The following is a 27,991-nucleotide window of genomic DNA, read 5'->3' as shown; positions in this document are numbered from 1 at the left end:
TGCACCTGAGAAGTGGGTGTAGCTACATCTACAAGGGCATGCTCCTTCACAGTGTTCTCTCTCTCTCTCTCTCTCTCATGCTGGGCAGCTCTCCACTTACACCTCCTCAATGGTAACCTCAGTTCTTTAGTTTAGGTTTGTTTTGCACTTTGGTGTACACCGTTACTTTTCTACACTCCCTGCACAATCCAAACCAGCGCCTAATCAGATGGTGTCTTTTACTTCAGCCATTCAACTTAGACACCCGTCACATAAACGGTGCAGAACATGTCTTGGCTGACACTTTGTCTTTGTTTTTATGCCTGCATTTCTTCATATACATATATATGAAGAAATAATATATAATAATAATATAATATAATAATATAAAAACAAAAGAGGCCCGCGCTATGGCTTTAGATGTCATTAGACATCTTTGGATCTTGGTTCTTGAACGTACCATGCGGGAACTACAAATTTACCAGGAACACTTGAATGCAACCCAATATTATGACAAGATGTGTTTTTTTCTTTTGCCAGAGAGAGAGGGCGAAAGAGCGAGCGAGAGAGAGAGGGAGGCGTAGGCGTGACATCGGGTTGTCTGCTATTGTATTCGGGAAGAATGGACGTGTCTCCGTCTCCGGTGTAACGTAAACGGAGGAGAGGCGATGCCACCGTACCTGATGCTCTGCGTTTATTTGGCTTCTTGTCCTTCCTCTCCCTCTTCTTCCTCCTCACCCCTGTTCATCACGCTTCCCAGGCCGTACGGGGACTGACGGAGCCCGCGCACGCACTTTCCACCCACAGGAGGAATTACACACCGATCCGAGCCGGTCCCGGATCTCCATTGGCAAACATCATCGGGTACGGGCCTGTTTATCTCATCTCTCCCATCACCTGCCTTTTATTACAGCAGCTCCATCTACCAAACAAGCAGATGGCAGGAGACGCCAGCTGGACTGTGTGTTTCACTGCTCTTCTGGGGAGGTGATGGAGGTTGTAGTCACTTCTTTATTTGTGGATTGTTGACTTTATCACCTTTATTCCAGCTGACGTGCGTCCTTATGAGGTAAATAGATCGGTAAGTGATATCAAACTGATGGAAGTGATGCAAACGAAGACTTTAGCAGGAGAGGATTTAGTTTGCTTTTTTTTAATTTATTTTTTTATCATTCGCCCCTACATCACTGCTGCTGTGTGTGTATGACAGGTAAATTCGTGTTTGTTCGTGAGGAGGGTGTGTGTGTGTGTGTGTGTGTGTGTGTGTGTGTGCGCTAGCCTATATGTAGTGTGTGTGTGTGTGTGTGTGTGTTGTCTGTGCTGTGGAATCCCCCAGTGTACAAACCCAGCCTGCGTGCGCCTCATAAATGACACAAAAGGCTGTTTATGTCGCCCAATAACTGCAATTGATTCGCCACAAAAAAGAGAGAGAAATCATCAGATTTTGCTTTTCCTGTATTTCCCGAGAAGCCTGTTCATACCGCCAGATGTGATCAGGTTACTACATCATGTCTGAACGGAGGGAAGAAGTGTACTCGTCCATCCACACAGTTGGCCCTGGCAAAATGCAATCCGCTGCAATCCGCACAGCGGAGTAGGAATAATAAGAGGAGATAGAGGCCATGTTTGAATCGTCCTGTAGCACAAATCAAACCTTTCGGCTGCATTAACAATCCAAATGTTTCCCTGCTTCTAGATGATTCCAATGTGCAAGAAGGAGGAGAGGATTTAGAGGGATGGTCACTCAAATTGTCTCATTGGCTGAAAATGAGTAGCAGCGCTTCTATGCTGTTCATGATCCAACACTATTATAGTTTGCTGAGTAATGAGTCATATTTGTAGCTTGCTGGGAAATGGCAGTTTACTCACATGGGCTGATGGACCCTCAGCGGTGATGCTGTGATTAGGAGGAGGCTGCAGGACTATTTTAAACCACACGGTACAGTCAGTACCATCCGCCACTCTATTAATGGATATAATGCAGTTTATTGATGCAGAAATGATTAACGTGCCTGTTCTGGCATCAGTGATGTATTCTGAGTTTTGGGGAAAAAAAATACAAATATGAACATTTTAACTAAGAAATGTAATCTATAAGAAGTCTATAAGAGCAGTGTCACTTTAACGAGAGATACAGGTGTTAGATTACGGAGCCGGTGTGACTTCTGAAAAAAGAACACTATCTTCTTCCAAATTTATTTGCACCCGCTCTATATTCAGTGCACTCTGGGGGGTTTGTGGCTATAACTTTGATCCTTATCCCCATTACAACCCCAAAAAAACACACACTACTCGTAGATTGCTGTGTTTCAGAGACTTAAGTGTAGCCGCCTCTGCTTGCCGGTGTTTCACCAGGAGAATAGTATTTTTTTTTTTTTTTTTTTTTGTGTACGTGTGTGTGCGTCTGTTCTCACTTCAAAAGTAAAGTCATGGTTTCCACGTTTGTGTCTGTGCGCTGTTTCAGACTCAAACGGCAACAATTGAACCTGAAACACAAGCACACAGGTTACTACAGAGATGGGTATTTGTTTGTGGGCATGTTGCACACGTGCATTAGGAAACATGATGGCAATAAGAAGCTGCTTTGTTCATTGTGTTTGGCGGGATCACATTGGAACGATCACATGAAAGGACAATCGGTGTGTGCAACTGTTAACAAGAACTGGCCTCGGGATGTGGAATACAGTGAAATCCTTTTATTCCCAAGTTTCATTGCTTGAGCAACACCTGACTTACACATGTTTTATGTGACCACCGGTATGGGCACATCCGTGATTTCTACGTGGAGATGAGCAGAGGGCGCTTGTAAAATTTTGGTATCAGACTCTGTAAAACGTCAACGGAAACTCTTCAGTAAAATGTCCTACAGTGAAGCAATGATACTGAAGAGGTGCATTGTGGAACTTAAGCATTTCTGAGGGGCCGAAACGTTACCTACCAACACTATCATTTTTGTGTTTGCTAGCTAGCGGTCTTCTTTTCATCCGCCACTGGTGAACGCTGGTTTATAGCAAATTATGTTTCTGTCACTCACTGGGAATCAGTTGGAATTGGAACATATATTACACCACTGGTGTGTTCTTGTACATTTAAGCAGGATGCAATCAGTAAGCAGGACCCACTCGTAAAAACATTCAAAAGAACTCCACAGTGTACCTTTAGTAGGCCTCATCTACAATACAATCTAATAATATGACTACTACTTGTAACGATATACTTAATGATGAGACAGCAATACTTGTAGCAGCAGCGTTATCATTTTGCAGTAACAATAGGCTGTCGGTGATATCATCACCAGTACCAGCAGAAGCTGTTGTAGTATCAGTAGTTGAAGCAGCATCAGTAATAGTAACGGTAGTGCACGTAGCGGGAGGTTTTAGCAGTAATAATGCTAAGAAACATACAAGTATGTATGTAATCAGTACCTTATTAACATGTATTATCGTTAGCTACAGTAGTAGAAATAACACCAGTAATTGTAGCAATTAGTAGTTAAAGAACTTTTAGCATCAAGCACTAAGTATAGTTTAAATTAACCAGGAAGAGATAGAAATATATCGTATTAGCTATTCACTATGCCTTATAATTGTGATACAGTTATTGTAGCGGGAAAAAAATACAGGTTGAAGACAGTATTCATCATGTCAATGTGGGAGCTATTATTATTACTGAAGGCCATTGTATAAGCACTGCAAAGGACACGACAGGTAGATAGATTCTCAGTGACCTTCTGCCCGACATGTAAAGAATTGATTCTAAAACTACACTAAGTGCATCCAGATTTAGTCAAAACATTTGAAGGTTTGTTTCATGAACACATGATGATAACTATGTATAAAATCCACAGCTTCAAACGAGAGAATTTGTGAGTATGTGTATGTCAGCAAGATGAGGTAACAGAGCTGTGAGGCTCTTACTAAGTTAAAGGGGTCAAACTGAGAGGAGGTATGCCTGCAATAACAGGAAGAAGAGATCTAAAATAACACAAATATTGTTGGAGCTACCTGTAAAATGATGTGAAGTGTTTTTTGTAGCTCTACTTCAAACCCATTTCAGTCTGAAGTCAATTCACATCAGTGTTTTACCTAGGATAAAGGAGTTAGTTTGCATCTAGGGCAGGATCCTCCACACAGGAATTTACATGAATTTGTATTGAACACACTAACCGCAGTTCACACTGTACCATTTTAACACAACACAACATTTGTCCCCAAAATATCAAACTTGAATTATAAAGTGTGCACATAAAATAAGCCCTTAATGCTCATTAGTCCAGTCTTAAAATATCAAATTGTTGGATCAATCGTTGGGCCCAATTTCACGTTTTTATCGTCGTCTATCCTATGGCACCTTTAAGTGGAGAAGGAAATACATTCTCAAAAGGAACCAGTCCGTACAGTTCCAGTCAAAGAAGCTGTACATTAGCTCAAAATCTGCTATTTACCAAAACCTGACCTATAGATCATATAGGTTACAAATTATAGGTCCCACATCCATGTAAAGTTCCATCTGCAGACATTTATCCTTAGAGTCAGACATCATCAAATGTTAAAATAACCCCTGATTTAAATAGTATTTCCGATTGGCAACTTGTACGACACAGATATAGTTACTTAAGCTGAAGTTGAGTTTCCTCCCCCCCCTCTCTCACACACACACACACACACACACACACACACACACACACACACACACACACACACACACACACACACACACACACACACACACACACACACACACACACACACACACACACACACACACACACACCATTTGCTAACATTATTATTATAAGTCTGTAGCATGATGCTTGTATTAGCCTCGCAGATTTTTCTTGAGTTTTCTTGAAATTTATGACGTAGGCCGATTTCATGTCAATGGCTGGACAAAGTATAGTGAGTTTGTAACTCAGAACCTGAACTCTCAGCACCGAATCATTGCATTCAGATATTTGTAATTGTTCTAGCAGAACGCCGATACGCAGCTCTTTACCACAGTGAATAAGTGAACTCTGCGAGGGGGGCGGGGGCAGGGCTTCTTCTACGTTTCTGACGTTTTTCAGAAATTAGACGAGGTAAACCGAAACAAAATCAGCTAAACCCAGAGTAGGTTTAGGTGAAACAAGTCTCACAAACAGCTTGTGTTTTTAAATCCAAAAACAGAGGAGAGAAAAACACGTAGCGGTTCCAGCCTCGGTGAGGGTGCCCTCCTGAGCGTGGGCTCAGGAGGGCATCTACAATTTTTTGTAGAATTGCATGGTTCAGAACTGCTGAGTCATTTCTGATTATCTGTATTACAAACATGATGGGACAGCTTGCAAGCAGTTGTCATATTCATTGTTGCATGGCAACATGCACGATGTAACCTTATGGGCTAACACACTTCTCCCCACTGAGCGGGGATTTGTGTGATTCCAGCGCCTGGCCATAATAACTGCTGGTCACTGGTGTCACCTGTGTGACCCCTCAGAAGTCACGACATGTGGCTGGATTTATTGTCAGCTGTTTGAATCTCTTGTTGGCTGTTTTGCTGAAGTGCTTCGTAACGAGAGGACAGACCAAAGGTAACCTTCTCAAACGTTCTCTTTTAATTTCAGGGTCAGGACTGTGTGCAAATGTCATGCAAACTGGCTTCTGCAAAATCCAAACAGAGCTAGTGAGGAGTGCTACAGGTGCATTTCATCAGAGTCCAAGTGTTTCTCTTTTGGTTACTTTCTTGCCCTACTTACTCATTTTCTATTGACGTGCTGCGTCCCGGACAGCAGGGCTATTTAGGAGCAGACAGGACTGCAGGACATATGCTCAGTGAGCAGTGCGCGCACACACACACACACACACACACACACACACACACACACACACACTAATTATCATTAGCAGCGACATCGTGCTAAATATATAGATTTAGGTTTTTTAGGTATAGGTTTTATAATTATGGAGAGAAACATCTTGATGAAGTTATCAATGGAGCATGCTGATTAAAGTTGCAGGGTAATACGGCAAGGCTGCAATTGTGACATTGCGTACAGATGATATGATGCTGTTTGATCAATTGCATCGTGGCAGCCCTTAAATGAACACCGTGATGCTTGGGGACACGCTTGTCTTTGCATAACAAAATCAGCTATTTGAATTTTCTTGAATGTGTTGTGTCAAATGAAGTGCAAAGGGATTCTCGAGGCTACACCAGAATGAACTCACAATATGGATTAAAATATTCCTCTTTTGTTGACAACTTTGTTTAGGACCAAAATACCTTCAAAGCAAACTACTTTCCCATCCTGCTAAGCTCTACTTTGTGTTTTCGTGCGAATTAGCACATTTGAGCATGCTAACTCATTGAGCTAAATCTGGCAATGGAAAAATGTATTTGCTTGACATCGGCATGCTTATCACTGGGGGGGGGGGGTTGGTGTTAGCACGCTCACTTTAACATTAGCTTAAAGCAGAGCTGAATCTCATTCGCATCATTTCAAAGCCATCGTAATTACAGATTTAGCCTAAAAGTGGCAATTATAATTGGAAAAATGAAGTCTGTTCTGTTATATAATAAATAATTAACAACAATTATAAAAAGCACTTATGTACAACAGCCAGTAATCAGTCTTTTGAGGAGGGTTTTTTTTGTGATTGTTGCAATAAAAAACATCTTGAATTTGTGATGCAGTTTTATGCTTTTTTTTTTTTTTCAGTGAACTTGCAGGATTTAGCAAAGATTGCAAGGCGATGAAAAAAAAATACTTTTTAACCATTACCTAATGGGGAAAAAACATTTTCTCTCATGAATGTCTTGGATGCTTTATGTACATTGCCATTTAATCACGAAGTCTGTTTTCAGTGTTTTGTCGATACTTTACACCTCAGCCAAGCATCAAAGCTTTTTTTTATATATATGTTTCAAGATTTTCCACTGAGATATTTGAATGCATGAATTGAAAATATTCATAAACGCAGGTGGATGGAAACACACGTGGGCTTCCCATGCATGTTATGAACGCTTATGAAAGTTATTTTGCTTTGTTTCAGCCGTAGATTGAATATGTAACGATGAACAACAAACCAAAATATCTCAGTCTGTTTTTTTTCATCATTTAAAGCACTGCATAACAGTTGCCCCCCCCAAAAAAGGCAGGAGAGCGAAGTTGGAAATGTCTTATAACGAGACTCAGGCATGCGTTTAATTACGAGTTGTATAGACCCTTAGACTTGTTAGAAATTGTGCTTCATTTGTGCATGTTTTGATTAATATTATTTCAAAAGTATTTAAAACATATTGCAGTCAGACCGTTTTGTAAAGTAGTAGCTATAGAAAAAAAAAGCCTTTTATTTCCGTGACCAGCAATTTTTGCCAATTTACCAAATTTCACAGCAAAAACTTCACCGTAGCCAATTGATGAGCAATTTTTTGCAAAAAGATGTTGCAAAGTCAGGCCTCTTTGATTGTAACAATTAAAAATTAAAAACTTTGAAATGCATGGTGTGACTGATATATACCAAATATCTGACAAATTCCCCAACATAATGGACATTTACTAGTACAATGGAGGAGTAATTTACTACTACCTGTAAATAAAAAAATAAAAAAGTATTTATTTGTAGTTGTAGCCAGCTAGGTAGGACAATGATGTACCCAACCTTAGTACCACCAACAAGCTAGGAACTAGTCAACAACTAATCTGGGAAATTCATAACTCTGAAACCTGGTCAGAATTTAATATATAAATATAAGCAAAAGCCCTAACATGCCATAGATGATATATTTTAAAACTGAATGGAACTTAATGTAAGCCAAAAGAGAAAAAGTGAAAGAGATGGAAAGAGAGGAGGCTGTATTTGGGTTGGATAACTATTCGTAACACTGGCTTGTATGATTTGTAGCCTACAGTATGAAGTGTTACATAATGTTGAAGCAGACGTGCCCTCTGGCCATCTGTCTTAGTATGAAAACCTACAATTCAATTCAAATTCATTTATATAGTTCAACAAGTGTGTTAGCGACTGTGGGGTTAGAAAAACTCCCTTTTTGACACTTTTCTGTTTATGAATTACTGTTTCATACTTTTACAGGTTTGATTACTAAAAAAAATCTGCTCTTATTGTTACAAACAATTGGCTTTAATCATACAGTAACACACTAACCGAAAGAACGGCCTCAGCTCCAGTGACTAAGAATACACGTGAGGACAGAAGTAGAAAATCTTTATTTAAACAGGCTGAAGAGGAGCAATAGTGTGATGAGTTTTGTCACGAGGCCATAATTCACCGCCGAGTTCATTTTTCACTGGAGTAAATTTAGCTCTTTGTTCATTTGTTTCTAGAGGAGACAATTTTGACTCTTCCTTTCTGTCTCTCCTTTTTTCTTTGTCTCCCACACACTTCACACACACTCAGCCTTCCCCTGCAGTGGGCAGTTATAGATAATGAATGTTGGGAGTGAAGGAAAAGGAAACCAGGAAAAGAAAACAGGACCGCAGACATTCCGCAGGATGGAAGGGGGAAATGTGGAGCCATAGTTTGAATGATAGAACGTATAGTTTAACGGGCACTTATGTGCCTGCTAAAAAGAAAAGTAGCTTGTAGCTTATAGTGAAATCTGTTTCCATTTGATTTTTTTTCAGTTAATCCCTTAGTCTGTGAATTTTCCCACAGCCGAGGTTTCCATCCTTAAAGTTTCCATGTTGTACAATTTCAGATTTGCACTTCTTTTTTGGTGATAAATCGGGAATAGGTGCTACATAAACTGTGAAAACAATCAGTTCACGGAGAAATGCACAAAACACACAAAATGGCTATCGGACATTGTTATGTCAGTGTCCTTGTTTGAGGAATCTATTACATTAGCTCCGTCACACCAATAGGGATGGCTATCAAAATTTGATACTTATCAGAAATGGTACCAGAGCGGCGCCGGAACATTGCATTGATAAGCTCTGACGTTAACAGTTCTACTATACTGGAGCGATTACAAAAAAATAATTTTGTGTTTATTATGGCTACATATTCTACACATTTTATTTGACCGACTCCGTTTCTCATTAAGACATTCGTCTATTTTCTTTATTCCCGGTCACGCACAGACAACACTAAAAAAATAAGATCAACCTGAAGCATTCTTTAAGATATAGATGTGTAGAATTGTGTTATATATATATATATATATATATCACAGTGTTGTATCACGTGTTGTCGAGAGTTCTTTACGGTACACTTCTTAGTGGTCAGCACAGTGGTGCTGTATTGTAATGCTGTGATACACAGTCTTATGTTGCTTTTATTTGTGTTGTGTAATACTGTGTGTGTGTGTTTGGAGCCCGAGCGCTGTCCTTCCTCCTACAGGCCCTCCAGCCAATCAACCCTGCTGCTATGGACATCATTCCTTTGATCTATTTCTCTTTATTATTCTTATTCTCGCCTTCCTTTGTCCTTAGACAGCTTTTCTTTGTTTCATTTTTCTCTCGCGTGGTCTTCCTGCTTCCCTCTCCCTCCCTCCCTCCCTCCCTCCCTCCCCATCCCTCCCTCCCTCCCTCTCTCCCTTCCTCCCTTCCTCCATCCCTCCCTCCCTCTCTTTCTCTCTCCATCCCCAGAATGTGGCTGTGGGTTGATTAGAAAATGCGTGGCACTGAACAGGCAATCCATCACCCTGCCAAAGCCCGCCACTTCCGTGCATGCGCTTACTGACACAAATAACACACACACGCAGCCACACACACACACACACACACATGCTCCTCCTCGCACTCCTCTTCCTCATTTTCCTCCTCTCTTCATCATCCACACAGATACGTGCAAGATTTATTTTTTTCAGGGAGACCAGCAAAATCTCACGTGCCCCTTTTTTCAATTCCTTCCTTCACCTCTCGCTGCCCTTCAAACCCACTCCTCCTCCTCCTCCTCCAGTTACTCCTCCCTCTCTGGCTCCTATCGCCAACATGCCTTCTCCTCCTCGTACTCCTCGTATACATCCACTCATCCATCCTGTGGCAATCATAACTCTTTGGGTTTAATAAATTATCCTCGAGGTATTTCTGCTCAGATCAGCTACAGTTCAAAGGTGAAACAAGATGTGTGATGATGTGATGACAGCCAACAAATCTTTATATTAAAAACCATTTGTTTCTTTTATACTTGTACAGACATTTTTTTTTCCTTAGGTTTTTATTTTCTGTTTCAAGTCAGCCTCCTGTTATTAGCAACCAGAAAGTATTCCTGATGTAAACGCTTGCAGAGATGTTTTACATGTATCTTAAGAAAGCCATGATTACAGCCTTATGAAGTACAATTACCTGAGTTAAAATGTACATGACACATATTTTACTATCTGACTTTAGAGTTTCAAGCATTTTATGTTTAAGTTTTAATCATCTAAATGTTGCTCCTGAAGAATTACTCTATTGGCCTGAAAATAAATTGACCACAATTATAATACAGTCCCCCTTTTCTTATATTTGGTTTTGAGACTTTTTGAGGATATGAAACACTGACACTCTCCCTGAGATGCCATCAATCAATGGAGTAGACAGTCTGGATCAAAAAATGTTTAGTGACTACTTGTCCAACCCAATTCCAAACGAAGGGACACTGTGTAAAATGAAAATAAAAACGATATGATGATTATCAAATCATGTACACTCTTATCTAACTGAAAATAGACCAAAGACAACATATCAAATGTTGAAAGAGAAATGTTATTGTTTTAAAAATAAATTAAAAAAAATTAAGCAGCAACAGGTAAAAAAAAAAAAAAAAAAAGTTGGGATAGAATCAACAAAAGACTGAAAAAGTTTGGTGACGCTAAAAGAAACACTTGGTGGAACATCTCATAGCTAATTAGGTTAACTGGCAACCGATCAGTAACATTATAGTAAATAAAGGGCATCCCAGAGAGGCAGAGTCTCTCAGCAGATGGGGAGAGGTTCACCACTCTGGGAAAGACTGTGTGGGCAAATATCACAACTAATAATTTATATAATTTAATAATAACATAAGATTACAAAGAATTTGGAGATTTCATCAACTACAGTACATGATATCATAAAAACATTCATAGAATCCGCTGAAATCTCTGTATGCAAGGGACAAGGCGGAAAACCAATATTGGATGGCTGTGATCTTCGGGCCCTCAGGCAGTTAAAAACAGACTATAGTGGAAGTCACTGCATGGGCTCAGAAACGCTTTTAAAAACTATTATCTGTGAACACAGTTCATCGCTTCATCAACAAATGCTGGTTAAAACTTTTCCATGCAAAGAAGAAACCATATATGAACATGAACCAGAAACGTCTCCTTCTCTGGGCCCGAGCTCATTTACGATGGACTGAGGTGAACTGGGAAACTGTCCTGTGGTCTGACGAATCAAAATAAAGCATGGACACAGCATCCTCTGGGCTAAAGAGAAGAGGGACCATCCAGCCTATTGGCAGCAGACAGTTCAAAAGACAGCATCTGTGATGGTATGCGAGTGCACATTGTTAGCATTAATGCTGAACGATATATAGAGGTTTTGGAGCAAAATTTGCTGTCACCCAGACTCTGTATTTTTCCAGGAAGGCTTTGCATATTTTAGCGAAACAATGCCAAACTGCATTCTGCATGTATTACATCAACGCGGCTCTGTAGTAGAAGACTCCAGGTGCTAACCTGACCTGCCTGCAGTCCAGACCTGTCTCCCATTGAAAATATTTGCCGTATAATGAAATGGAAAATACAACAAAGGAGACTCTGAACTGATGAGCAGCTGAAATCCTATATCAGGTTAGAATGGGACCACATTTCACTTCAAAAACTCCAGGTCCTCTCAGTTTCCAAATGTTTACAGAGTGATGTTAAAAGAAGAGGTGATGGAGCATAGTGGTAAACATGCCCCTGTCCCATCTGTTTTGAAACATGTTGCTTGCATCAAATTCAAAATGAGCATATATTTTCAAATATAGTATAATTTGTCAGTTTCAACATTTGATATGTTGTCTTTGGTCTATTTCTAATTAAATATGGGCTTACATGATTTGCAAATCATTGTTGTACTATTATTTGCATTTTACACAGCGACCTAATTTTTTTGTTTTTTTTAAAGGAGGCTGTATGTTGTTTGGGCAATATTCGATTTTACAATGAATCCCTTTAAGACTACAGCATGACTACAAATAAACTGAACTGTATTTTTATTAACACAAATGTCTTTGTGAACACACAGCGTTCTGCCAGTAAGAGGAAGCCCTGCCTCTGAGTCTTTTTTTTTCTTCCTTTGTCTTAATCTTAATCCTCCGCCTCCGCATCACTAACAGGGTTCAATATCCAGCCAAAGCAACACAGAGCCTGCGTAACAAAATGGCCATTGGCTCCCTAAATCTGCCTACTGCCACCCATCATCTCAATATTAGAACAATGTCACCGCATTGAGTTCATCAAATGGCCAAAATTCAATCACATTATATCATGACCATGCAGTTCACTCATTGATAATGTCGTCCATTTGAGTTATCTTAACATTGATACATTGATAAGGATTTAAAAGAATAGTTTCTAAATATTGACACTGAATAATCAAACAGGAAGGAAGAGGAGGGCGTCCAAACTTGGATTAGTGTTTTCAGTATTGTTACGTTTTTTATTCCCAGGATGATTATCTAATCTGCTCAAAGGGAGAACAAGGCTTGTAGGGCTTTGTTATGCTTTTGCATCACTCACTTTCTACCGTGTAGGTGGTCTCGCCCACTTTTGATTAATAACAGGCTTAGGCATTAAGAACTGGCTTAGAACCTGTGTGCAGACATGGGAACTGAGCTATGTTTTGACTTGTTTAAGACAAATGTCAAAATATCTAAATGAGTCATACTGTATGTGGTAGAAATGATCCCACTCCTTTCGGCATAACATTCAATATTCATTAATTTCTCTACTCTCCTGCCAGTTAATTAAATACTTCTCATTTGACATTTTGTTGGTGTAGTGTGGATATCTGTTATCAGAAAATGGTCCAATGTGTTTCAACGACCGGGCTGCAATCAAAAGCTTTAAAATGCCATTGCAATAAGGTTCTTGTCTTGAAATGAAGGGTACAAAGAGTGAACCTGTTCCACCTCTTTGTTTGTCAGGAAAAGGTTACATTTCTCTTGGGCTTTGTTAAGATTCTTGGATGAGACCGTTTGTCAATTGATGGTTATTTGGTCATCAACTTTGAACATGCGCTCTTGTTTCCAGCATTGCTACTTTTCTGGGCTCCGTATCACTTGCTAGAGATCATAAAGTGTAATTTATCACCTCAAGTAAAATAGAGGGGTACAATGCATGCGTCATAAAGCATTAACAGGGTCCTCATATCCAAGCATCAGTTATCTGCCTTTGTGGTAAAAGCTGGATGATTGGTCCCAATCCAATCCTATTGCGAGGGGTCAGCTGTTTTGTAAAGGCAGTGGGTCAGAAAACAAAATGCACAACTGTTGCTCAAAGAAGATGACAGTTACCAGAAGAGCAAATGTTAAATGACAGTTTCTCCTAAATTAAATGCAATGGCTATTTTTGTAAGGTTTAAACATGGATGTAAATGAATCAATAGGTCAGCATGGGCAATGTTAACACTTGATCCAGAGCACACTTGCGCAAATAAAAATTAAAGTGCAGAAATAATGTGGTGAGTTGACTTCTTCATTTTAGATGTTATTAGTTGTAACTCATTAATTCAGTTAATTTCACAGCCAAAATGCAAAATGTTGTTATCTGTTCAGCATGCATCGCAAATCAACATCTTCATGATGAATGTGTGAAAGTGGACCGAATATTTGAGATTCAGAAAGAGTAACAGACGGTAGTCTGTCAGCCAATAATCAGTCCAGCATTAACTGACTGACTGGTATCGTAGACATGCTGTCACAAACATGTCTAAGATACCAGCTAGCACTTAACACAACTCACAACTTCAAGAGTCCCAGCCTAAACATGGATGATGTCATTAAGACCTCATTGGTTACAACTGTGTGCCGATATAAATGACAGTATTTATTGCTTTTAGTTTGATTAAACTATCCAAGCTGTGCTTGAAAATTTCAAAATGTCTGCCTGATAAGATAAGAACATGAACATCTGAACTTTTGCACAATACTGCACAGCTGCTAATAAAGCTGCTGTAATGGGTAATTTTCCTGTCTTTGATATGTGCTTTTTTACATACAATCTGTTGTTGGCTTTGTCAGTGTGTGTTTAAACCCAAGTGCTCATTTTATCTACATTTATCACCAACAATTCTCAGTCAGAAATAAGTCAAAGAATTGACTGTTCATTGCAATACTGTGAGATTTAGTCAAAAATGTCTCTACTCTTTAGGCAACAAGGTTTCTGTGTGAGAACCAATCCCCACTTAGTAAACACAGACATACAATTTAAATTTCACTCAAACCAGTCTTCCTCTTCTGCCTGAGAGTAATCACAAAAACAATGTTTACATGTGCTTAAATCACAGGCTTCACTACAGCTAACTGGAAAATGGTAAAAAAAAAAAAAAATCTTTTGATTCACTGTTTAATTGTTCACATTCAAATGACTTTTTACTATCAGAAATTGATCCATTTGGTCCAATAACTTTTGAAAATGAGCTACACAACACAATTGTTTTATCCCCATTCAAGTTAGCAAAGGGCTCGGCTCAGCATTGTGTGAACTCATTTGGCAATGGCTTGAATGTAACGGATGTTCATTTTTATGTATTTATGTCCTAGATTATAGGTTGAAACCAACAATAAACATAAAGCATGTGAGGAGGAGCTTGTGGTTGGAGGGAGGTGTTGATCTTCAGCTGATTCTGCTATTTTTCACCAGTTTATTTTCATTCTATTCTCACCGCTATATGTTTGGAAGGTGAAGTTTTAAAGGCCCAGAATATGTGTAACGTTGTCATACTGTTCATGTTGATCCAACACATTAGCATACTGAAAGGTATTTGCAGGGAACTCTTTGACTTACAGGAGACACATGATCACATACCAAAAAAGTGGCGTATGTTAATGTGTGTTATTCTTTCCAATTTGGATGAAATTTCTGCATCAATAAAAAAAAAAAAAAGATGCTCTGACTCTCTTTTGTTCTTGTCCCCCATCCTCCCCTCCCCAGCAGCGAGCCCCAGTTGTGGCCGGTGGGCATGGTTTTGGAGGGTAGCTCAGAGGCGCTGTGTCCCCCCCCATCTCTGGAGCTGCGCCCGTCCTGCAACAAGAGCCAGCCCTCGCCTCCTCTGGGCTCAAGCTCACAACCTCACGACGGCGTTTTCCCTGAGGACAAGGAGCCGGTCAAGTACGGCGAGCTCATTGTTTTGGGGTGAGATACTGAGATGCATGTACCGTTTTCTACAATTCATTGATGCTGATGAGATGAGTACCTACACTAAGCCAATCAAAGTAACTGACCGATCTGAGGAACTCATCAAGCAATCATAGGGTTTTAGAAAAATCAGACCTTTACATTTACAAAAAGAATTACAAATTTAGATTTGTTAGACCACAGGACAGTTTTCCACTTTGCCTCAGTCCATCTTAAATGAGATCAGGCCCAGAGAAGGATCATGTTTATAGCTGGTTTAAATCTTGCCTACGTAATTCAATTCAATGTGTTGATATTAAATGTATCATATCAGATTCAGGAGCAGTTGCATATTGTGTTCCATAGGTTTAATCTATGGACCCTAAACTTCCTAATATACTTTATGTTGTGTAAAGGACATAAAATCTGCAGTTGGTTCTGCTGTTAATTTCTCTACACTGATGATTCTCCCTTGTTTGTGAGAGTCATACAGCTGAAATTCATCCATTAGTTCATATTTTGTTTGCCAGAAAATTAATTGGCAAAAATGTTGATAATCAAATAATAGTTGTTGTTTTTTGTTCATAACAATACCAACCATTTAGTGGTTTCAGTTTTAAAATACTTTAATACTTTTCTTTGTCATTTATTATTGTAAACAGAATAATTTTGGTTTTTAGATTGCTTAGTGGTAAAAACAATCAATAATACATTAATCAACAAAATATTTGAAAGATTCCATAATACAAAAGAATAATCATCAAGGAAATATTATTAGTTGCAGCCCTAGACTCCCATTAATTCTGGGTATATCTGATTTGATTTTCTTTTGCATCAAATACTACACTTGATCAAACCAATTTTTATGTCCCTTAAATAGTTTGCGCATAGTAGGTGGGTTAATATGTTCAATATATTATTATCTGTTGTTCAAAAGAAATATAAAATTCTATGTATGGCTATGGTACAACAGGCAGATTGTATAAAATCTCATATTATGTCTGATTATAATTTTTTTTTTTAAAGTATAGAACAATTTAAATTAATACAGTAGTTATCATTGCTAACAGGGTTCAGTATTTGGCTTCAAGCCATATGTCTATAAATGCCTACATGGCCAAGGATTTAAGTGTACATACAGTCATTTTTTTGGGTAAGTCAAAATCCAAAAATATGGTTTAATATCATGCTTTAATTTTATGTATAACTTCAACCTATAATCAGTTTATAAATGCGTATCATATCTTATGTTTGATGTATTAAGGATAATGAGATCAAAACAGCAAGGTAAAAAAAAAAAAAAAGTGAATTTCCCTTTTAATATCTTTTCATCTAAATTTTTCATTTAAAAAATTTCCCCTCGGGGATTAATAAAGTATATACCTACCTACCTACCTACCATCTAATTATTGTGACTATTACAATTCAATAAATTTTTGTTCTTGTGCTTCGCAGGCACAATGGGTCGCTTGCTAATGGGGACAAAGGCCGCAGAAGAAGTCGCCTGGCTCTTTACAAGAGACCCAAAGCCAATGGGGTCAAACCTGATGTTATCCACAATGTCTCAACTCCTCTGGTGTCAAAGGTAAGAAGTCAGTCTATATAAAGTTAATGATATATTAAACATTGTTTTAGTTACCATTAAAATGTCGGTTTAAATCAGTGAATGGCGGCATATAGGTTTTTATAGGGATCCAACTTGTGCATGTTCAACGGTAGAAACGGTAAAGCACGTTCTGTCTGGCTGTAAAATGAGTTGGCCACAGGGTACCTACACATGGAGGCCTAACTGTGGTGTTTGGTGAGACAATAAGGCGGCTATTAGTTTGGTTAGAGAAAGAAAGAAAAGCAGGTGAGGGGCCAGATAGGCATGCTTCTAGCGCATTAAATAAAAGATAAGGACTGGGAAATGCAGGTAAAACTGTGTGGAAAGCTTGTGATTCCACAAGAAAAAGGTTGTACCGGCCGGAGGTCAGACATTGTACTGTGGTCAGGTAGCCAGCATGTAGTTTGTCACTGAACAGAGAGTGATGTGGGAAGAAAATATTGATGAGGTCTATGACAAAGATGACAAAGAACTAGCGGCTGAAGTTGAGGAGCAGGGGTGAAGTACAAGAGTACATCCAGTAGAGGTAGGTTATCATCGAGGGTTCAATGCGTGGTCAGCGACAGGGGTACTGCAGGAGCTTGGAATGAGGGGGCGGAGCCTACAGTGGGCAATAAAGGAGATAGCAGAAGCAGCTGAGTAGGGCAGTCTTTGGATGTGGTCGGAAAAGGAATGGTATTGGTGGTCACGTATACCACGTAGCCTATGATCTTGTGGCTTTAAGCCGAGATAACGTTGCCAAAGTATGTAGGCACTGGTCATACTAGTTTAGATGTTAATCAGGTAGAGTAGTATTGAGGGGAGTCGTCCACCAGGACTGCTGCTGAGCCTTCCAGAGGTGTCGTGTGCCGATCTCGACTAAACTCCGGTGAAGGGAGGTTTGCCCACTTGATAACCCCAGTGACATACTGAACACTCTCACCTTGTTGCTGAGGCTTTGTACAGGGTAGTGTCTTACTTTGGTGTATGAACATAGAATGAGTAGTGTTAAAACAGTTAGTAATATTGAGTCAGTTGACCCTTGCAGTGTTATTCCACATTAGTATGGCGCTTGATATAGTGCTAAATGGCACTCCCCTAAAGCCCCACATTTCCATTTTGTTTTTCACTGAAACAGAAGATATTACAATCTGCCTCAGCTTTACTTTGTGTTTAGTGCTACTTAGCACGCTGACACTATAAACTAATATAGTGAGAATTGGAAACATTACCTGTACTTTTTTTTTTTTAATCAATTGTAAACAGTGTTCATCTTAATATCCAAGTTGTTACTACAACTGAAAGCTCTGATATTAGCTATTTGACAATAAAAAGTACAAAAACAGGAGACATCTGTGCTACACAATACGTAGACCTCTTTGACATAACGTTAACCGTGCAATTTGCTCACAATCTGTGGATCATTGTGGTTGATTTTCAAATGTTTTAAATTGAATTTTCGATATATAATTGTACTAGCACCATAGATGCTCTCTTTCCATTAGATCAAGCTGATGAAATGATGGCGGTCATTATCAATTAAAGTCATAGTTGTTTCTCTGGAAAAGGAAATGTCCTCTGGGCAGATTAGCCTAGAAGCCAGACCTTCAGCTTTCCTTGCCATGTCATGTAAATAGAATCTTTTCCATTGGCAGGCACTCAGCAACAAAAGCCAGCACAGCATCTCCTACACACTGTCACGGAGCCACTCTGTCATTGTGGAGTACACCCATGACACCAACACAGACATGTTTCAGGTCAGTGTCTGCACACACACACGCACACACACGCACACACACACACACACACACACACACACACACTTCAACCTTTAATTGTGTGACCTACCCACCGTGGGATTAATAAAGTCTTAAATCTAAACAATAGAAAAAGGGCATTGTACAACAGAAAAATGAACAGTTGTGGGACATCATGTAAACATGTCATGAAAAACTACCATAAGAGGATAAAAGACGCCATCTTTTCCAACATGGTTTCTGTGGATTTTGTGGAATGGAATGCTATATTAACACATTATCACATTTAAATTGGCACGAGCTTAAATGCGTCAAGTGGCATAGTGTCTTTAATTTTTTTTTACACCCAGTGTGCAAAGTACCGTGTGACAATTGGTGGGTGGTACTTCCAAAAGAAAACAGGCACAACCCACTGGATCTAACAAGAACGAGAACATGGACTGTCTCGTTCTGTATTGGTCGACTTGCTCTTATTTCTTTGTTTAGTGATACAAGAATATGTTCAAGCACTTTATAAAACTTTATCTGACATAAGTTAAAGACTTCTGTTTTGCAGGTGAATTAATATTAAAGACCTAGTTAAAACCCCATTTTTACCTTTGTTAACATTTCCATATGGTATATACATATTCCATATGATTCCATCCTTATTTTGCATGAGGACATATTCAGTTCAATTTAAACATATCCTGAGTGTAATTAGCGGTCAATACCATGGCTGAGCATTTCCACTTTGGAACCGCAGTCTCAAAAACACAAATTCAGACCAGGGTTTCATACATCTCATAAGGAACCATTTCTGCATGTGTATTTTATACTGTTTTTCGTGCTTCCTCTTTGGCAGCGATACTAAGTGTGGTTTCTTTCTCCCTTGACATTGTAAACTCACATTACATTTGGGCTGATTAAACATAGTAGCTGTGTTAGCTTACAAATTTTACATTTTGCAAGTTTCCATTGAACTTTTCACTGGTGCGTAATGACAGCATGCCCCAGTGGGCACCCTGTCAATTACACACATTAAATACAGTAAAATTGCAAAATTGCATTCAACTTGAATCCTTTGATTACAAAATATTTGTATTATGTGATTTTAAAAACCTTACTTCTAAGTGCAAATATATAGAAAATAATTAGCCACAATTTTAAGACCCCCCCCCTAAAATTTCAATTAGAAATTTTGAGGTGGTCCCGTCTGTATCATCTGTGAGAATAATCCTGTATCAAATGATAACAGGACAACATTTCACTTTAAAAACTGCTCTAATTGGTTTCCTCAGTTCCCAAACGCAAACAGAGTTTTTTTTTTTAAAACAAGAGGGAATGCAACACTGGTAAACATGCCCCTGTGCAACTCCTTTGAAATGTGTTGTTGCCATTAAATTCAGAATGGGCATATATTTTTCATATAAAATGAAATATCTCAGTTTCAACATTTAATATGTTGTTTTATCTGTTTTCAGTTTGATGTGGGTTTAAATAATGTGCAATAAGGTGCTCCTGTCTCTTTTCTCTCAGATTGGCCGGTCCACAGAGAGCATGATTGACTTTGTGGTAACGGACACAGTGGGCAGCAGCGGTGGGCAGGGCGGGGGTGCGGCGGGAGAGGGCGGGGGCGGAGGCCAGTCGGCCCAGAGCACCATCTCCCGCTACGCCTGCCGCATCATGTGTGAACGCAGCGCTCCCTACACGGCCCGCATCTACGCCGCCGGCTTCGACTCCTCCAAGAACATCTTTCTGGGGGTGAGTGTTCTCTCCCCCGTCGGTGCCGGGCTTCTCCTGGTAAAGTACACAAGAAGGAACTGATAACCATGGCGACCATAGTGAGAGCAACAGGAGCGTTATAGTCATGTCACCCATGTGTGACATCATAGCTGCGAGGACGGGTGTCATTCCATCTGAGTTCCATCACTGTTCCTCGTGTGTGTGTGTGTGTGTGTGTGTGTGTGTGTGTGTGTGCGTGTGTGTGCGCGTGTGTGTGTGTGTGTGTGTGTGTGTGTGTGTGTGTGTGTGTGTGTGTGTGTGTGTGTGTGTGTGTGTGTGTGTGTGTGTAAAACACTTGTTAGTAGTGTTAGTCATGTGTGTTATGAAAGTACTGTTCTGCTCTGCAGTGAAACAACAGGAAGTCTCTCTTCTGACACACACGTACACTGTTATCATTTCCAAACTGTGTTAGAACAGAACCGCTACAGAACCAGTACAGATTCATGCAGCTACATTATTCTCTTCACTTCACATTGCTGATTCACTAAAGGTCCCGTTTACTCTCTGGGTTTAGCTTGAGAAGAGACACCAAACGGTTGGATGAAAATCATTACAGTTATCCAACAGTATTTCTGTAGCAAACATCCAGAGGACGATTTAGATGGACTGATAACATGACTTATAACTTACTAATGCCTTCTGACGGCAACATGAACGATATCTAAACGAAAGTAACGTAAACTTTACATCCACATGTTGCATTAACCTTAGCGTTTGTAGTTTGCTGCTTCTTCACATTGTAATGAGTTCATAAATCTGTTTTTTTTCCCAAGAACCGGTGACATCAGACAATTTTTGTCTGACATACTCATAATTGATTGTAATTAGCTTCTTATTATAATGGCAGTACAACAGTCAATACATTTGGGCAGTGGAGGAAACTTTTAGCAGGAGCTGCAGTGTGTGGTTCCACACATGCTGATGGTCAATAAATAGTAATTTTTTTTTTTTTTCATTTGTCCATTCATCTGTCTTGACCATTATTGTTTAATATTTGTTTGTTGATGAAAAAACATTTGGTCATAGCTTTCGTCTTGAAATATTCCTTATTTATTTAGTTTTTGTTTTGTGCAGTAGTGACCAGAGGTGCTGCTGTATTATTAAGGTCTTCTTGCTCAGGCCTCAATAGTAAGCTACGAGCCAAGTTATTTCCTGAGTAGAGAATTACGAGGCGGCCGCGTCCGTCAAATTTTGTGCCGCCTCCAACTCTCGACAAAACTCAGACAGGTGTTAAACTTGGTAGATGTAAAGTCCGTCCAAATTCCCACTCCTTCTTCTCGGTTGAATTGCACAGGGAGTATTCATCAAAGAGATGCAATGCATATCAACTGCAAGGCTTAAACTTTCCAGAAATGTCAGTGCCTCGTCTGAAGAGAGCATTGATTTTCAAGTTGCATCATATTTTATCATCGTTACACTCTCCGTTTCCCCCAGCGTCCGTCTCCACACCAACTTAATTGAATTACACACGAACTTGTAACTTCATAAGTATGAAACATTTGCCAAGACATAGCAGAAACACAGCTTTGTAATGATGACTGTCACACATTTGTACACCTAACTAATCACATTATAAAGAAGAACAAATGTCAGCAGAGTAATATCTTTTGTAATTTCTTCACAAATGTTTAATCTGCTGTTTCAAAGTTGAGTCCCTAAATACTGATCTCTTCCACATGTGAAAGTAAAGACCCGAATTTCCCTTTTTAAGATGATACACAGTTCAACCAAAAGTATTTTTCACTAATCCAGGTTTTTACAGTACTCGTGAACGTTGTTGTGCGTAGTAGCGACTCAAATACAGCAAATGGACTACGGAGAAAAAGTTAAGAGTTGATTGAACAATGTTGAAAAGGGAGATGAAGGTGGTGATCATAGAAGCCCGAAGAGGAGGAATGTGTAGCCGGTTGCAGAGGGAGGTGAGTCGACGAGTGGGCAGGCAGGCAGGCAGTGAAGTAATGGTGGAGCTGGACTCGCTTAACAGTGGCTGGAGCTCCCAGGTAAGAGAAGGCGTTAGTAGGGCTGACGGCAGAGTGGAGGTAATCAGGTGAGTGGAGGAGTTGGCAGGCGGTTGGTGGAGCGGTGACTCAGCTGGCTCGCTGAAAACTGGCTGGAGTGGCTGGAGTGTGTGATGTAAACCAGGCAGGCAGGTGGATGCTGGGTCGAGCTAAAGAACTGTCAGGCAGTGGATCATTCCAGGGCTGGAGCAGGTATATACTTCTTAAAGGCTGGGTGACCGACACATGGTCACAAACAGCAGACACAAACACTAAGAAAGACAAGACAGGGATCCTAACAGAACAACCCCCCCCCCACACACACACACACACACGCTTAGCGGGAACCCTTAGACTTAGATTTAGACGTAGAATTTATTAATCCCACAGTGGGGAAATTTAGTCATCACAGCAGCAAAGAAACACAAAAAGGTGCACACAATAAGAAAAATGGTACAAATGCGTATACATAAAATGAGATAGATACAAATAATTATTTTAGAAAAAATAAGAGCAATGAATAGATATACACAAACGGCAGGGGGCCGACGGAAGGCTTTGCTTCTGGCACAGACTGAACAGGCGATAATGAAGGCTCGAGTGTCAGTTTCAATGGACGGACACCAAAAGGTTCTTCGGAGCCGGGCTGAGGTGCGGCGAATGCCGGGATGACAGGAGAAACGAAAGATGTGGCCCCACTCTAGGACCAGAGAGTAGGTGGAATCAGGGATGAAAAGTTTGTACTATATTCCAGATTCTTGGTCTTGATCTTATTGCACACACTGGTTTTTCCATCTTGTACAAACAAACACAACAATCATGAACTCTCCTTCTTTGATTGATTGTTCCCATCATGTTACCGTACAACATGTGTGGAACATGTCCGCATACGCATAATACCCAATTGTAGGATATATAGAAGCACATGGATGGTCCTCGGTAAGGGCTTTATCCAATTACTCAGGATTTAACTAACAATAGCTTAAAGTAGCTGAATACTAAAATAATGCTGGAATATTTTTTTCAAATTAACTAACCAGAATTTGCCATTTTTCCTTCCTTAGTACATGCAATAGCTTAGTAACCAGCAGACGCTGTTTGGGATGGGGTGGTCTAAGCATGACATCATCCCATGCAAGATTCATCAGCACCCCTGACAACTAGGCCAGCATTCGGAGAGATAACGTCAGCAACACACACACACACACACACACACACACACACACACACACACACACACACACACACACACACACACACACACACACACACACACACACACACACACACACACACACAACACTGAGGCTTGTAATTTATAACACCGTCAGCCATCAGGACAAATATTGTCCTTTTATTTAAAATCAGGCTCTGTCATTTGCTTTTAAACAATGTGATAAATGTGATAAGAATAATTCTCCAGTTGGTATCGTTAAACTGTCCTAGAAAACAAGATGACGTTGAAAGAGCCCCAGTTGAAGCTCAAAAACATGATGTCAATATGGCATTTCCTGTACTTGAATGTATTAATGTGAGGTGGGTCACAGTCTCTCCACAGTTGATGTTTTCTCCTATTTATTTGTCTCTTCAGTGGAGCGAAAGCTTTAGTAGATACTAAAAACATGTCATCATTTATTCACCAAGTCTTTTGCCATTTTTCTAGGTTGTGTTTTACTTTTACTGACCTGCCAACTGTTTGACTTCAATCATTTGTTTTTGCTACACATGCCCGAAATTTGAGGTTGCATTCCACGAAAGCTGATTTGCTGATTTCATAATAGGTCCCTTTTTGTTCTCTCAGGGACAGGTTTATTCTTAGACGTGGCCGCCGCTCTGTGCATTAATCAGCACTGTAGTCATTCTGTAACGAGCTAAATATAGCAGCAGAGAAACGCTGTCTTTTTTTCCTCACCAGCCACATCTGACATCCACCTCAACCATCATTTCCCTGTTCTTCCCCATCGCTTCCCTAATCTTCCGTTTGCCTGCTGTGTGTGTGTGTGTGTGTGTGTGTGTGTTCATGTTGGGAATCTCTCAGGAACGGGCTGCCAAATGGAGGACATCCGATGGCTTGATGGATGGCCTGACCACCAACGGGGTGCTGGTGATGCACCCGGCGGGGGAGTTTGTGTCTGACCCAGCTCCGGGGGTCTGGAGGGAAATCTCAGTCTGCGGCAACGTCTTTGCCCTGAGGGAGACCCGATCGGCTCAACAGAGAGGGAAACTGGTAAGATCAAGAGGGAAGACGTGTACGGTTTTGTGCATGCCATTACAAAGACAGTGGAATCCTGCTGCTGATGGGAGTCCGGAAGAAGTAGAAGTAGAAGAAGCAACCCAAATCTGGTGGGTGTCAACTGTCTGCACAAGACAGTTGCTCAGTGCTGCCATGTGGTGGTAGGGAACGGTAACGCTACGAGATCTCCTCGTGCAGTGCACTGCAGCAGATGTTCCCGGTTGAACAAAACCCACCAGTATGTCCCGTAATAAACCATTCATTCTGGGGCTACACTAGTCGATGCTGACGTGGGTACTAAGTGGGTGGGTATTTATTTATTCATTCATTATTAGCCCCAATTCAATTTAGATGCGCAGATATGCAGTGCTCATGTGTTTTTCTTGTGTTGTTTTTAATCGGTCTTTGAATTTGTGCCGCACTTTGGGCAATCTTTGTTGTATTTAAATGTGCTATATAAATAAAAAGCCAGATAAGCACATTTTCCATTTGATAATGATCCCCCCCCCCCCCATTCCCCACTACTTTTGCTTCCTCTGTTCTCCCCTTTAGGTTGAGAATGAGTCAAACACCCTCCAGGACGGTTCTTTGATTGATCTGTGTGGGGCAACCTTGCTGTGGAGGACCCCTGCCGGATTGCGCCACACCCCCACCCTCAAACAGCTGGAGTCCCTTCGCCAGGAGCTGAACGCCGCCCGGCCTCAGTGTCCTGTGGGCTTCAACACCCTGGCCTTCCCCAGCCTGGCCCAGCGCGAGATCGTTGACAAGAAGCAGCCCTGGGTCTATGTCAACTGCGGCCATGTACACGGATACCACAACTGGGGCTACCGCAAGGAGAAGGGTCCCGCCGGCCCCGGGGGCACAGCACCGGCCAGCACGGGGGAGAGAGAGTGCCCCATGTGCCGGAGAGTCGGCCCCTACGTGCCGTTGTGGTTGGGCTGCGAGGGCGGATTGTACCTGGATGCTGGGCCACCCACTCACGCTTTCTGTCCCTGCGGCCATGTATGCTCAGAAAAGACAGTGGTGGGGTGGAGCCAGATCCCATTACCCCACGGCACCCACGCCTTCCATGCTGCCTGCCCCTTCTGTGGCACCTGGTTGACAGGGGAGCAGGGCCACATCAAACTCATCTTCCAGGGCCCCGTCGACTAAAGCCCGGACCTTAAAGTCACTCAGAGCAACGTGTTGATGGATCGGACCGAACAGGCCCTGATGACTAAAGACTGCTCTAGAAACAGGACGTACTGACGCAAGTACAGGAAAAAGAACTGTTACCATGATGAACTGAAAGTTACATGCAATAGTAGATGCCAAGACTTCACATGGACTATGTGGTGTATGGACAATATGTAAATAAATTGTGTTGAAATGAACAGTCGTTGGTTATCTTTTGTTCTCCTTTTTAGGTGCCTGCTCGGCCTTAGCGTTCCAGTAGCCGGATGGCTGTACACGTGTTTATATCTATCGTTCGTCTGAATCTATTAACACTACAGGAGCTTTCAACCTAGTTTAGACCAATAAGCGTCAAACAAGCGGTTTACGGTTGATTCTGTTTTTTGGTGAGAAGCGAGTTCAAAACGGACACCGATTGCCATAATCGGGCAACACGAGTAACAATCTTATCGTATTTACATTTACATTTTACATTTCTCCTCATATTACATATCTCATCTGACCAGGGAGCGCCTAGAGATCCCCCCCCCCCCAGGATAAACTGGAAAACGTTGCAGTTTCCAGTCCACTCAAGTAGGTTAAATAATCTGCCCAAACTGTGGGTTATCTTTACAGCCTGTCTCACGTCTGACTGCTCATGCTTCTTCACACACCACGTTTCATTGTAGCAACAAAAACAACAAAATATTATCCCTTTGGCTAGATTAACCTTGTAAGCAAAAAAAAAAAAAAAAAAAAACCTTAAAAGTGATTATTTGCTAGTTTCCCAGTTTTTATTTATCGGCACTTCATAATTCTGTATCTGCCGATCAGATATGTAACCCAGGTTTTTCCGGGTTTATCCCAGGCTTTCTGCCTGTTACTTTCAAAGCATTCGGTGACCATTGGTTCCTCAGCTAGATTTTGAGTCCCTCTACAGGCCAGAAACACAAGATGGAGGTGGAGGATCCCAACATAGTGGATGTTTTACACATTAAGCGGGCAAATGTCTAACGTTGGCCCCCTGGACCTGCCTCGGCTGGTGCTAATCCGGTCTTCATTATCCCTAAAGAACCTTCACAACCTCGACGTTGTGGTAATGAGGTTGCTGTACACATGTTTGCATGGACTTAGCCGGAAGAATATTAAGGCCTCTTCCTCCAGGGGGGGGGGGTAGCCAGCATGCACGCTACACCGTGGTAAGCTGCCAAGTGCCCTGGAGCTTTTGCTCCCAGTTTGCATCGGCCCCATTGAGCTAAAAATAACTCAAGGTCGCCAGCAGCCCCATGCCTCCCCACCAGGAGAGTAAGAGGGGAGGGGAGGGGGGAGGGGGGCAACTGCTTTGTCATCAGAAGAGCTGCACATCACCTCTTTTAACAGCTAAAGAAATGTGAAGCACTGATGAAGCATTCAGTTCGTGCAGCTGGAATAACACCTCAAGCTGACACAGGTTGTTTTTTTGTTGTTGTTTTTTTTTTTTAATATCAGTAAACCGCTGGTATAACATCTATTCAATGTCAAATATCTCTTTCATACCATTGCAGCATTTGCACTTGACGCGGTGATGCGCTGCAGCCGAGCTGCCTGCGCCCGCAGGTGATCTGTCCGGCGTTGAGTGGTTATTTAAAGGCCCATGGGGGGAAAAGCAGGAGCACAAATCAAGGGTGCCTGCCGTGTGACAGGCGGCGGACAATTACAGCATGTCGGCCTCAGTAATACATGCTGGTGGTGGAGGGGGGGGGGGGAATGGCACAACTTACATTCCTATGGATAGCATGTCCTTTCATGTTTCTATTAAAGAGATTAGACATTTTTGGGAAAGCAGATATTCCCTTTTTTTAATATTTATTGTGTTTTAATTTTATTTTTAACGTTTCATAAAAAAAAACATGGTTCTGTTTATAGAAATGTCAGGTCCAATATAGATTTTTTTTTTTTTATTTTTTTTTTTTTAAAAAAGGGCCAAAAAAAATGGTGGTGTGTATTTTGTGTGATAGTGGAAGCTGACATATTTCTTCCTGACTCTTACACTCCCCTCTCTGCCCCCCCCACACCCCCACACACACACACACACACACACACACACACACACACACACACACTCTTAGGAGAGCTTTACTTTTTACTGAGGAGAAACATAAGACTTTAGTACACTCCCCTGCTGTTTTTATGGGTACTGATAAAAAAAAAAAAATTAAAAAAAAAACAGATCTGCTCGTATGTTGTCGTTGACCATTTT

The 27,991-nt window shown here is 40.8% G+C and overlaps 1 protein-coding gene across 4 annotated transcripts; it reads left to right on the top strand.

The window, feature by feature from the left end:
- Nucleotides 1-632: 632 nt before the first annotated feature.
- peli3 (pellino E3 ubiquitin protein ligase family member 3) lies at nt 633-25,969 on the top strand. 4 transcript variants are annotated; one of them, XM_069708086.1, is made up of 7 exons: nt 633-843; nt 15,082-15,282; nt 16,720-16,849; nt 18,505-18,606; nt 20,125-20,349; nt 24,406-24,594; nt 25,153-25,969. In XM_069708086.1, the coding sequence occupies exons 2-7, from the start codon at nt 15,110-15,112 to the stop codon at nt 25,750-25,752; spliced, it is 1,419 nt and encodes a 472-aa protein (XP_069564187.1). In that variant the 5' UTR covers nt 633-843; nt 15,082-15,109; the 3' UTR covers nt 25,753-25,969. The 4 variants fall into 4 exon arrangements, with proteins under 4 accessions (XP_069564187.1, XP_069564185.1, XP_069564184.1 ...); XM_069708084.1 differs by having other exon boundaries at nt 757-843; nt 15,085-15,282; XM_069708083.1 differs by lacking the exon at nt 633-843 and adding an exon at nt 891-1,048.
- The last annotated feature ends 2,022 nt before the right edge of the window (nt 25,970-27,991 follow it).

The sequence above is a fragment of the Brachyistius frenatus genome, unplaced genomic scaffold (assembly GCF_029030835.1).
Source record: "Brachyistius frenatus isolate BFR_SWC_R1_liver_20210118 unplaced genomic scaffold, ASM2903083v1 Contig_73, whole genome shotgun sequence".
Taxonomy (NCBI): Eukaryota; Metazoa; Chordata; class Actinopteri; family Embiotocidae; genus Brachyistius; species Brachyistius frenatus.
Note: the sequence above shows the minus strand (reverse complement) of the source record. Positions and strands in the feature narration are given on the sequence as shown.

What these genes read in the sequence shown, in the direction of transcription:
- peli3 (XM_069708083.1), top strand. An exon ending in CAACTCCTCTGGTGTCAAAG is followed by an intron (nt 16,850 to 18,504) that starts GTAAGAAGTCAG and finishes TTCCATTGGCAG; the next exon opens with GCACTCAGCAACAAAAGCCA. An exon ending in CCAAGAACATCTTTCTGGGG is followed by an intron (nt 20,350 to 24,405) that starts GTGAGTGTTCTC and finishes GGAATCTCTCAG; the next exon opens with GAACGGGCTGCCAAATGGAG.